Raw genomic sequence first — 11,851 nt, 5'->3', positions numbered from 1 at the left:
GAGCAAGCTTTTCAAGACTTGAAGAATCATTTGGCCGAGTTGCCTGTCTTGGTAAAACCAGAGCCCGGGGAAAAATTGTGGATCTATTTATCTGCTACTGAGTACGCTGTTAGTTCTGTGCTTGTAAAGAAAGAAGGGCCGACCATAAGCCAGTATATTATGTCAGTCATGCCCTTCGAGGAGCTGAATTGAAATACAGCGAAGTGGAAAAAATAGCCCTGGCTCTGGTGATGACTGCCCGAAAGTTGAGACCTTATTTCCTCTCACACCCAATAGTAGTTCTTACCAAATCTCCGCTCGGGAGAATCATGACACACGCTGAGGTCTCGGGGAGAATGGTTAAGTGGACTATAGAGCTCGGGGAATATGACATTGAATATAAATCTCGAGTTGCTATAAAAGCTCAAGCATTGACAGACTTCTTGATTGAGATGATTCAACATGGAAAAGAAGAAGTATGGAGAATTTTTGTTGATGGGGCATCAAACTTGTCGGGGTGTGGAGTTGGGGTGGTTCTAATTGCCCCATCAGGGGAAAATATCAAGCTGGCTTTAAAAATCGACTCCAGAGTCACTACTAATGAAGCAGAATATGAAGCCGTTCTGGCAGGGTTGCAGGCTGTCCGGGAAGTCGGTGCTTCCCAGGTCATTATTTATTCTGACTCTCAATTGGTCACCCAACAAATCAAGGGAAAATATGAGGCCAAGAACAAAAAAATGCTTAAATATTTGGGACTCATCACAGCCCGGGCTGGCCCTTTTACCGACTGGAGCATTGAACAGATCCACCGAGAAGAAAATGAAGAAGCTGACATCTTAGCTAAATTGGCTGCCTCCATGTCGGATATAAGCACCCGGGAAGTCCTCTGTTTCACCCTGTTGGTGCTTTCTGTTGACAAAGAAGTACCTCTGATTCAGAGAAGCTCGTGGATGACCCTTATCATTGAATATATCGTCCATGATAAGCTCCCAGAAGATAAAGCACAAGCTTGGAAAATCAAAAAAACAAGCACCCAGGTTCGTCTTTTTAAATGATGTTTTATACAGGCGATCATATCAGGGCCCTTTGCTCAAGTGCTTATCAGAAATTGAGGCAGAGTATGTCCTCCGAGAAATACACGAGGGGTGCTATGGTGAACATCTCGGTGGGAGTGTCCTGTCTCGGAAAGCTATATTGATCGGATTTTGGTGGCCCCAAATGAATCAAGATGCTGCCCGACTTGTTCAAAAATGTAAGGGTTGCCAACACCATTCTAATTTTCATCATTGCCCAGCTGCTGATATGCAACATGTCTCAGCATCGTGTCCTTTTGATCAATGTGGGTTGGATATCGTGGGACCCTTCCCCATAGCCCGAGCACAGAGAAAATTCCTTCTTGTGGCTGTGGATTATTTCTCTAAGTAAGTAGAGGCCGAGCCATTAGCCAAAATTACTGAGGAAGAGGTCATGAAATTTCTCTGGAAAAATATTGTTTGCAAATATGGCATCCCAAGAAAATTGATTTCAGACAATGGGATGAAATTCCAGGGAAAGCAAATCACATCGTGGTGTCAAGAAATGAAGATCATTCAATCCTTCACTTCAGTGGCCTACCCCCAAGCTAATGGCCAAACTGAAGTGACCAATAGAATCATTGTGCAAGCATTAAAGGCCCGGCTTCATGGGAAAGGTAAAGATTGAGTGGAAGAATTACCGAGTATATTATGGGCATACCGAACTACACCTCGAACATCTACTCGGGAAACTCCATACAGCCTAGTCTATGGTTCAGAAGTAGTCCTACCTGTGGAGATTGGGCAGTCTTCTACTCGGATAGAATCTTATCCGAGCAACAATGATCAGTCCCGGTCCATTGAACTTGATCTAGTTAAAGAAAGGAGAGATCAGGCAGTCATTCGAATGGAAGCTTATTGTAGACGTGTAATGAAATCCTATAACAAGCATGTTCGATCACGAGATTTCCAGGTTGGGGACCTAGTCATGAAAAAGGTCAAACTAGTGGGTGATGTGGGGAAATTAGAAGCACGGTGGGAAGGACCCTTCAAAGTGATTCAGAGGGTTAGCTCGGGGGGCGGCTTACTATCTGGAAGACTCTCAAGGACGTGCCCTTAAAAGGCAATGTAATGCTTTTCATTTGAAGAAATATTATGTTTAAAAAGCTTTTGTATCTACAGTTTCTACATCAAATAAAGAAATTGTTCAAGGAAGTTTCTATAAAGTCCAGGGACCTTCACCCTGGCCCAAGGACCCGCACCCTGGTTATCTACTAATTCCAAGGACCCGTACCCTGGCCCGGGGACCCGCACTCCGGTACTCTACAAAGTCTAGGGACCCGCACCCTGTTATCTACTAAGTCCAGAGACACGTACCTGGCCCGGGGACCCGCACCCTGGTTCTCTACAAAGTCCAAGGACCCGCACCCTCGCCCAGGGACCTGCACCCTCGTTATCTACTAAGTCCAGGGACCCGTACTCTGGCCAAATGGACCTGCTCCCTGGTTATTTATCAAGATCAATTTTATATTGAACCCCAGGGCTTATGCCCCGTTTATGAATATGTCTCGGTGAGGCTGGATAAAATCCGCGAGGTTACTAAAGAATTCAATTCAATTCGCAACACTTGAAAATATTTTAAAGCAGTTATCAAATGCGAAGATTGAAAAAGCCGAATGTTTTCATTAATACTAGAAATATTTACAAGGTGCCCGGAAGCCCGGGAAAAAAACGAAGGATGGAAGGGTACTAATCTACTCGGGATCTGGTTTCTTCTCTTGTTCTCCTTCCTCCTCCTCTTCCGGGAGGGAAGCTGCAGCTCTTTCTAAGTCCGGAAAATCTTCCCGATCGGCCAGAACTAGGCCTGCCTCCTGGAACTGCTCAAGGCACTTGTTGAAGCCCGGTCAAAATAGACGAAGGCCTTGTCAGCCATCATCTTCTTGAATTCTCGAGACTTCAAGAATTTGGCCATGTCTTCCTCCCAGGAAGCCTTTCCCTGTTCCAAACCAGCCTGCGCCTCCTCAGCTCGAACCTGGGAAGATTCCGCTTCTGCCCTGGCTGCTTGCATCTCTAGCCGGGCAACTTTTAATTGGGCATCAAAGTCTTTCTGAGCCTTGGTTAGTTCCGCCTGAACCAGATCAACTTGTTGTCTCCAGCCGACCCTCTCCCGGGCAAGGGCATGCTCATGGATCTTCTTCACCCGGCCCAGTTCCTCCTGAAGCTTATCATGCAATTCCCGGGTGGAGGAGGGTTGCTGATTGGCTTTTTTGGCTTCCAGAGCCACTTGCTCATATGCAGATATGAGCATATGCAATCCCTATTAATCAAGGAAGGAATCATTAATAGCTTATGTAAATAATAATAATCAAAATGGAACATGAAAGAATTGTACTCACGGAAAAGGAACGGGAAACCCCTTCATACAATTTTTGATTCGGGTGGAGTCCCATAAGATGTTCCACCTCCTTGGGACAAAGCAAACCCCGCACCATTTTGGTCAGGTCCATGCTTACATCGTCACCAAAGAGGTTTGGCAAATTTGAAGGCATCCCACCCTGCTGAAAAAGACCAGTAGACGAGCCGGGAGGGGGATTGGCACGGGTGGTTATAACAGGCTCCTCCTCCACAGTCACTGTCTCAAAGACCGGCTCTTGAATAGCTTTCCTCTTACGCTGATTCAGAGGGGCCGGGTACTCCTCATCGACGCGAGAAGAGGTCTCTTCCCGGGTAAGGGACGTCTCATCTCGAGCCTTAGCCTCTGCCTCAGATCGGCGTTCCTCCACTTCCCGGGTCTTTGCCTCCGCCCGGGCTCGACGCTCTTCTTGCTCTTGAGCTTTCCTGGGCTCTCTTTTCTGCCCGAGCCTGTTGCTGCTCGGCCTTGTTTTTGGCAGCTGCTTCCAAGAGATTTGCCCGGATCATTTCTTCCTCGACTACATCATAGAAAAGTCAGAAACAGGAAATGAAAGAAGTTCAAAAGCGCAAAGGAAAATAATATACCGGCCTGGCTAAATTCGTCAATCATCTGGTATACAGGGTCTTCAGGCCGGGACCCGATCCCATAATACACAAAATTATCCCCCCCAATTAGCACCGAGGACAGAAAAGATTGACTCTCAATCGCGTCCCAAGCCTGGGTAAAAGGGGGAAAGAGTTTGTAGTATCGGGGGAGCTCAGGTTTATCGGGGAGGGAGGATAGGAAACCCGTGTCACACCCGGGGATATTGGGGAGTGGCAAAAAGAAAAATTTGTTTTTCCATCCCTTCAGAGAGGAAGGGATGTCTGTCAAAAATCGGTATTTCATGCGGGCCATGAAAGAAAAGACCACTTCATTAAAGCGACAGGAATAGAAGAAATGGAAGATAGAAGAATTAATTAATAAATTTTTCATACGAAATAAATAAAGGTAGCTGCCATAATTCGAAAGGCATTGGGGTGGAGATGATTGATCGGGATCCCATAGAACCGGGCAACCCCTTCGAAGAAATGATGGATCGGAAATCGAAGCCCGCTCTTGAGCTGTTCCACGAAGAAGGTTTGGAAGCCAGGGGGAGGAGTGTCCGGGTGATCACCGGGCTTGGGAATCAAAATTTTATAAGTGGAGGGGATCGAGCCCAGGGACCTGATTTCCTCAGAAGCCCTGGGGCGGAGGTTGGAAGTCACAGTGGAAAACCACAATGGCCCCGCAGTTTTCTCCTTCCCTTTACCCTAGGGACCAGTAGGTCGAGAGGAAGATGCCTTGGGTTGTGTGTGAGAGAGGAGTCGGGAGGAAGGGATGGGGATACCTATTGGGATGTGAACGGAGGTTTCAGACCAGCTTCTGACGTTCTTACCGGATGTGGATGAGCTGGAATTTGACATGACTAGGAAGAAGTAGAAAATAAGGAAGTAGAAACTTACTGGGGAGATAAATGATGACTGGTGACTGATAAATGTAGAAGTCCCCGGAAACACGATTGGTACCCCGGAAAGCTTGAGAGAAATTTGGCAGAACTTTGCTACAAGTTTGAATTCGTAAATGATTTTTCGAAAACCACTAAGTTGCTATATATAGGGGGAAGAGACTCATCTGAGCCGTTGATCACGAAATTAATGAACGATTGAGTTCGACATAGGAAATTGCGTGGGATATTTGAAAAGCCAAGCGCAGAGCTCGAGGCGTCATGATGATTTATCTTCTCGGAATACGAAAAGTTTCTGACAGATTTTAATGCCAGGGCTTACGTCAGCATTAATAAGGTGACATCATCTTTATCGTCTAGGAGAGGCTAAACGACGAATGTTTCTCCTGACCAGGCACGTAAGACTAATCGGGATAGCGAGTATGACTCTAGCTCGACTATTTAAGGAGAGAGTGATGATATCCTGGGATGTCTCGGGATGTCTCGGGTCATGGGTAGTTCCCGGGACATGGAGCCGAGCCATTGGTGGTGCCTGGGTGAGGAGGATAGATTATTCCCGGGTCAATAAGAAGGTAATCTAAATGGATGCCCGGTCTCTCATGTAAATACTTGATAGGCACTCTGACCCGGGCCACTTCGATATGTGTGCTGCATTTAATAAACGTCGACAAGGTAGGGTACGCGGCCGACCTATCTCTGACACTAGTGCAAGTGGCTAATAAAATCAGGGAGACTGGATGTAATTAATATGAGATTTGACAAGTCAGAACAATATGGTATAATCAGCCGCCCTACTATAATTAATGCTCAAACAAAGAACGAGGTCATCATTGCATCTCCTATTATAAATACCAGGTTTATTCTTTGCATTTACTCCCTATTCACACATTGAATGCTCTCATTTATTGTTCATTTACTCCCCACTCTCCACACCAATCTCATAGCCACCACTTGGTTACATTGGTTTTCTTGCTAGAGTTCCTCACTGACTTAAGCATCGGAGTGGTCACGCCGGACACCCTTCCGGCGCCCATTCACGTGGTTACTTTCTTGTTCGCAGATCTCTCAAGTCAATCAGGGGAGGAAAGAAGCTTTCATTCCAGACGTCCAACTCATATTTCCTTCAATATATTGATAGCAAATCTGGTAGAGTGCCCGACCCGACTCACCCTTTTCACCTGGGTTGCATCAGTAATGATGCAACTCAAATTTTTTAAACAGCACAGCAGCTCAAGTACCACGGTTCGATCGCTCAGCCAAGTATTGAAAATTATTGCACCCAACACATATTATTTTTCTTTCCCAACTTTATTTATACTAGAATTTTTTTTATCAACTATTTTAGAAATATATGCATGGTAGTGACATAACACATGCTACCGTACACACTTATATAAACACAGATAAAACATCACTCAATCATTGGATATGCAAGTGACATGATACGATTATAGACATTGAAAATAAGAACGAGAGCAAAAAGATGAAAAATCTCCTTGAGAAGTTAGTGAACTATGTAACTATTTCAAAATAATCAATCAATCAAAAAAATAAATAAATCAGTACACAGAAATATAAACAAGTTAATGATGGAGTAGAGATACATGTGTGAGATAGCAAGAGTATATAAATACAGAAAACCCATGTATGAATCCAATTTTTCGTAAATAAATCCTCAAATTCTCCCACTTTCTTCTGTAAAATTCTCTCACTGTCTTCTTGATTTCTCAGGAGAGTAGCTTTTCGAACAAGCTTCATATCATTTGGTGCTCTCGTTGGATTTTCTATATTGGTGGAAGGAACGAGACTTGCTAAATTTGAAGAAATTTTGTCCAAAATCACGACAAAACATAACAACAATATGAAAATTCTTTCGAATTCGTTGAAGGATATCTCGACCGGATTGCAGAATCTGGTTGCAAAAGTAGAGCAACATCTTCGCAAATATTTGTCTACATCTACATATCCATCACTTTCAGGATATGATAATTCAAATTTTCCATCACCATGGGCAAACACACATATCGACTGCGAGAATCAATTCCGTACAATGCGCTTGGATGTTCCTCAATTTTTCAATGAAAATGCCTTAGCATGGCTGATGCGAATTCAGTTATGCGTGAAAAACAAACATGAATTAGACTCAGTGGCGTTCCCAATTCGAGGAACAAAAATGATTCTTTAACCCTTGATCTTTAAACTTTGGAACAAATAATGTGTATTAACTCCTAATCACGTGGTTTAGTAATAAATAACACGAGAAACAACAATTGAACTCAAACAAACCTTAACAGTGTGTTTGGTTCTTTCAAAATATGGATTTTGATTTGGAATTGGATTTGGAATTGGATTTGGAAATTCAAGTATTTGAAATTCCATTTGGTGTTTGGTTTAAAATTTAAAAATGATATCTATAAATCCATTTTTTGTTTGGAGAAAAAAAGATTTGAATTTGGATTTTAAAATTTTACTAAGTTACCCTTAAAAATCATCTAAACATAAATAACCCAAAGAAGTTTAGAAATTAATAATTCTTCTCTATTATTTGTGTATGTAGATTCAAATTTTAATTATTGTTTATTAATCATAGTGCACAAAAAATAATAATTTAAAAAATCATCAAACAAATTCAAAATATGAAAATTTAAATCCAGAAAAATTATCAATAAAGAAACCAAAACAATCTAAAGCATTAATAAATTCATCAACAAATCTAATGCATAATAAAATTCATATTTTATCCTAAGATGAGTTGTTCATTTTCCAATTCAACCAGCGAAGACGAGCACGATGTGGAATCCCCAAGAAAAATCAGCTGCAGTTGGATTTAATATAAGATAATCACTTGCAGCAAAAATGAAATCTTCATCTACTCCATTAAGTTTTGTCAGTTCAATGTATACCTCTTCGCATCGACGCTTGCTCTGTTCATTGACATCCATCGCCTTAGCCATTTGTGAGATAGTGTTATTCAAAGTGTCAATCTCTCGTTCATTTCATCAAATTTTGACATATTTTTCTCGACAACTTTAGAATTATTATTTGTGGACGATGAATGAGGAACAAATGTTTGTTGAACATTCTCCTCCTCAAAATCATACAAAATTTCTAAATGTATACGTCGATCGGCTACCAACCAATCGATCGCATCTATTCTTGAAGATTCTCCATAGCTCGGCTCTTTCCCCTCTATTGCCCAACGACGTGTCTTCTCTTTTCCAGTTTCTGCTCCTTTTCCAGTAGCTCTATCCTTTTCAAATATTTCTCGAAGCACATGAAAATAAGGAATTGCAATATTTCGGACATGTTTAGCTTCAGGATATACCTAATTACATTATATTAATATTTTAAGATAATCACAATTGAAAAAAATAAAAACAATTAAAAATGAACAGAATAACAATGCATACCTTGATTAATGTAACCCAAACCTCCTCTGGTGTTTCAATTAGTTTTGTTTTGTCATTCAACAAAACCTACTGCCTCGTTTGAAGACTTCCAATGCAATGGCCATCTTTCTTTTCAAAGTTTTTAATCTATTTTGCACGTTATCTTTATTTACTTTCATAGTGAATTTGGAATTAATAGCCTCGATAACAGCATTGTACGCAGCTTGAGAAAATATTTTTTTCTGGTTTTTGTCCTTGATTCTTTTGTTCAAGTAAAAAATCAAGCAAAAACTCATCCATCTGTTGAGTTGAACTTTTAAAGTGGACAACTTCAACAGCTGGAGCATCAGTACTCATTTCCTAAGATGTACAAAGCTCCAATCATAAAAAATAATTAAAATGTTTAATGATAAGACAATTAGGCAATTAGTTTGTTGAGTAAAACAATAAAAAAATATAAATTCATGAAAAAGAACTAATTTTACATAGAAATCAAACAACTTTAATATTTTTAAATTAAAATTATAGGACGACTAAAATATTCAAAGTAGTACCACACGCATAATCTTCCCACATTTCTTCCGCTATTCTATTTCTTATCATTATTCCACGCCTACCACTTTCAGATCTACCACGAGAAGCTGTATTTTTTTCATTTATCATGTCTTCATTTGTTAGTTCACTATCAACTTCAGCAATCAATCTTTCATCAGGATCTACACCCATGAGAAAATTATGCAAAATGCAGCATGCTAATATAATTTCGGAATGTGTCTCTACGTTGTAGTTAGGCTCGACACCACTAGCTAAAATCGAAAATATCTTCTTTAAAACATCGAATGCTCTTTCAATGGCATTTTTCAAATATGCAAGTCTGTGATTAAATATTTATTTTTGGGATTCTGGCCAACGATTAGTGTATTCTTTTAGATGATATCGAGTTCCTCTTAAAGGAGCAATGAAACCATTTCTTAGCATAAATCCAACATCAACAAGATAAAATTTACCTACAAAAAGTAATTGAGGATTAATAATATTTTTATGTACCATTTTTATATTTATTATTATATGTATGATGAAATACCATTTGGAACTTTTAGTTTATCTTCTCTTTCGAGTGCATCCTCGAGGACACGTCCATCACCTGTAGAACCTTCACATCCAGGTAACACATATGTAAACCTCTAGTCAAAGGTACATTCAGCCAACATATTTTGTGTCGGGAAATCTTTTCTTCCTCTATATCTTGCAACATGTTCTTTAGATACTTTAATACGGAAATGTGTTCCATCCATTGCACCAACATAATCCTATTATATGTATCAAATTAAATTATTTTTTTAATCATGTATGGCTTAAATTTTAATAAAACAATAAAAAAAATTTATATATATATTTTTACCTTGAAATATGGATAGAATCTATTATTATGAAAGATTTCATGTGAGACCTCATTTCCATCAGGTTGGATCATGAATTGATCTTGAAGAGATATGATCGCCTTCAAAATATTTTGAAATGTCGACTGATGGTTTCTCCAGATCGTAAAAATATAAATCCCATTGAGCGAGTACTTCCATTCTGCCCAACAACATACAAAATTTTTGCAAATTGTTCTTCTATCCTGCTGTGAATAGTATCTTTGAGGAATGTTTTCTCTCATAATAGTGTAACAAATTTCATAAATGTTGTTGGCCCTATACGAAGCACCCCACGAATTCTTTCATCAGTTTCAATACGATACATCAACTCCTTCCTAACTACATCTCTTTTTGAATCTTTTTCTGATATGATGCTACTTATGTAGCTTTATTTTTATGAAATAACATATTCAAGTAAGCAACACAAGCTACTATTGCTACAACTGCAATATGTGATCGTCGAGTTGATTCTTTTACTCCATCCATCTGTAAAATAATTTTTTTATACAAAATAAAAGAACTATTGAAAAAATTCAACATGTATCATAACCAGAATTAATAAAATAGTAGCACACAAAAGCATGATGTACTTTTGTTAAAAAAATATAACAAAAACAAAAAAAAATAATTACCAGTATAAAGATCAAGCACTAAAAATTAATTTTGGACATCAACTGCGCTCTATTCCATTTGTTTTAATCATAATCAAATTTCACCAGAGGTCAAGCGCATGAAGGTGATGAAATTTGTTGTCAAACTTCAAACTTTAACATGAAATTAATTATTAAATGTAAAAAAAAAGCTTTGGTAATTACTTTAATTTTTATTATATTAATCGGTAATAACACGCAAAACTTATAAAATTTAAACGAAAGCTTTCAACTTCTAAAAAAAATTAAAAGGAAAAAAATCTAACCATGTAGAAACTTTTGGTGGAGAAAGTTGAGATGTGTTGGTGAAGAATGATGAAGAAAGGAAACAAGATTTCTATATAAGTTCTCAAAAATAAATAGAGATACAAGTTTTCTCGACTATGCAAAATATTATTATACCTTAACTCAAAGTCAAAATAGATATGAGGTGCAACTTATGGGATATATGATGAATCAATTATATATAAATATGTATCTTTTTCGTAATTCACATTCAACAGAAGATACAGAGATATATATGACTCATTTGGGTCAATTGCATTGAATTTATATCATCGTGTTTTTTTTCCTGGTTTATTTGATTGCTGTGTCACACTTTTCGTCAGTGATGATAGGTGAATGAAATAGTTATAGAGTTTAAGGTATATTTCATTTCGATAAAAAAATAATTGTATGTTTTTAAAATCCAAATCCCACCAAATCTTATCAAATTTAATAAGATTTGGATATTCTCATTGAAATCCCATGAAATTCCATAAAATTTTAAACAAATCCGAATTCTTTTTTTGACTCACCTTGCCAAACAGTAAATATAGGATTTTGAAATGCAAATCCCATGAAATCCTTCCAAATCTTAGTTGCCAAACACACTATAAAGATCTTGTCCTTAACAATCCGAGTTAAAAACAATCGACAAACGCACAAATTATTAAACTTTTAATTTTTATAAAACACACAAAGTTGTGGAACAAAGACAAAACTTTGAAAAGAGATAAACTCTTCAATAAACTCAATAAAACTCCAAAAAACTCATAATGATGATGTTATAAGGATTGTGAAAACTATGTTAATTCAACGCCTAACAGAGGAGTCAGGAGTGAGGAGGTGAAACTTTTATTTCCTGCAGAGGCATTGCCTAGCAGAGGAGTCATGGGATGAGGAGGTGAAACTTTTATTATCCGAGCTGCGCGGAGCGAGCGCTCGAGGACGGGCTGGAGTGCGGGCGAGGAGATGTGATGGCGGCAGGACGAGCACGAGGGCGTGTTGGGCGAGCGGTCGAGGGCAGGCTGGCGTGAGGGCGAGGAGATGTGGTGGTGGCGGGACGAGCACGAGGGCGTGCTAAGCGAGGATGGAAGAGGGTGTGCAAGCAAGCATGCGACGCTGCTGGGCGAGGTGGGCGAGCGTGCAGGGCAGTGTGCAAGGGCGTCCGGACGAGTGTGCAACGAGAGAGAGGCTAGAATGGCGAGAGGCTTTTGCGAGGTTGTGGGCTAGGATAGG

The 11,851-nt window shown here is 39.5% G+C and overlaps 1 protein-coding gene across 1 annotated transcript; it reads left to right on the top strand.

Annotated features, from left to right (window-relative positions):
* The first annotated feature begins 308 nt into the window (after positions 1-308).
* On the top strand, positions 309-2,623 carry LOC140806640 (uncharacterized). The gene is made up of 5 exons (XM_073163193.1): positions 309-1,016; positions 1,060-1,231; positions 1,508-1,669; positions 1,772-2,058; positions 2,534-2,623. The coding sequence occupies exons 1-5, from the start codon at positions 309-311 to the stop codon at positions 2,621-2,623; spliced, it is 1,419 nt and encodes a 472-aa protein (XP_073019294.1).
* The last annotated feature ends 9,228 nt before the right edge of the window (positions 2,624-11,851 follow it).

Source organism: Primulina eburnea, chromosome 12 (genome assembly GCF_022965805.1).
Source record: "Primulina eburnea isolate SZY01 chromosome 12, ASM2296580v1, whole genome shotgun sequence".
Classification (NCBI taxonomy): Eukaryota; Viridiplantae; Streptophyta; class Magnoliopsida; order Lamiales; family Gesneriaceae; genus Primulina; species Primulina eburnea.
This window is presented reverse-complemented; position numbering and strand designations above follow the sequence as displayed.

Excerpts from the sequence above, each read along its gene's own strand:
- LOC140806640 (XM_073163193.1), top strand. The coding sequence starts at position 309 with ATGACACACGCTGAGGTCTCGGGGAGAATGGTTAAGTGGACTATAGAG. Across the intron at positions 1,017-1,059 it reads TCAAAAAAACAAGCACCCAG|GGCCCTTTGCTCAAGTGCTT; the intron begins GTTCGTCTTTTT and ends CGATCATATCAG. Across the intron at positions 2,059-2,533 it reads CCTTCAAAGTGATTCAGAGG|GGCTTATGCCCCGTTTATGA; the intron begins GTTAGCTCGGGG and ends ATTGAACCCCAG.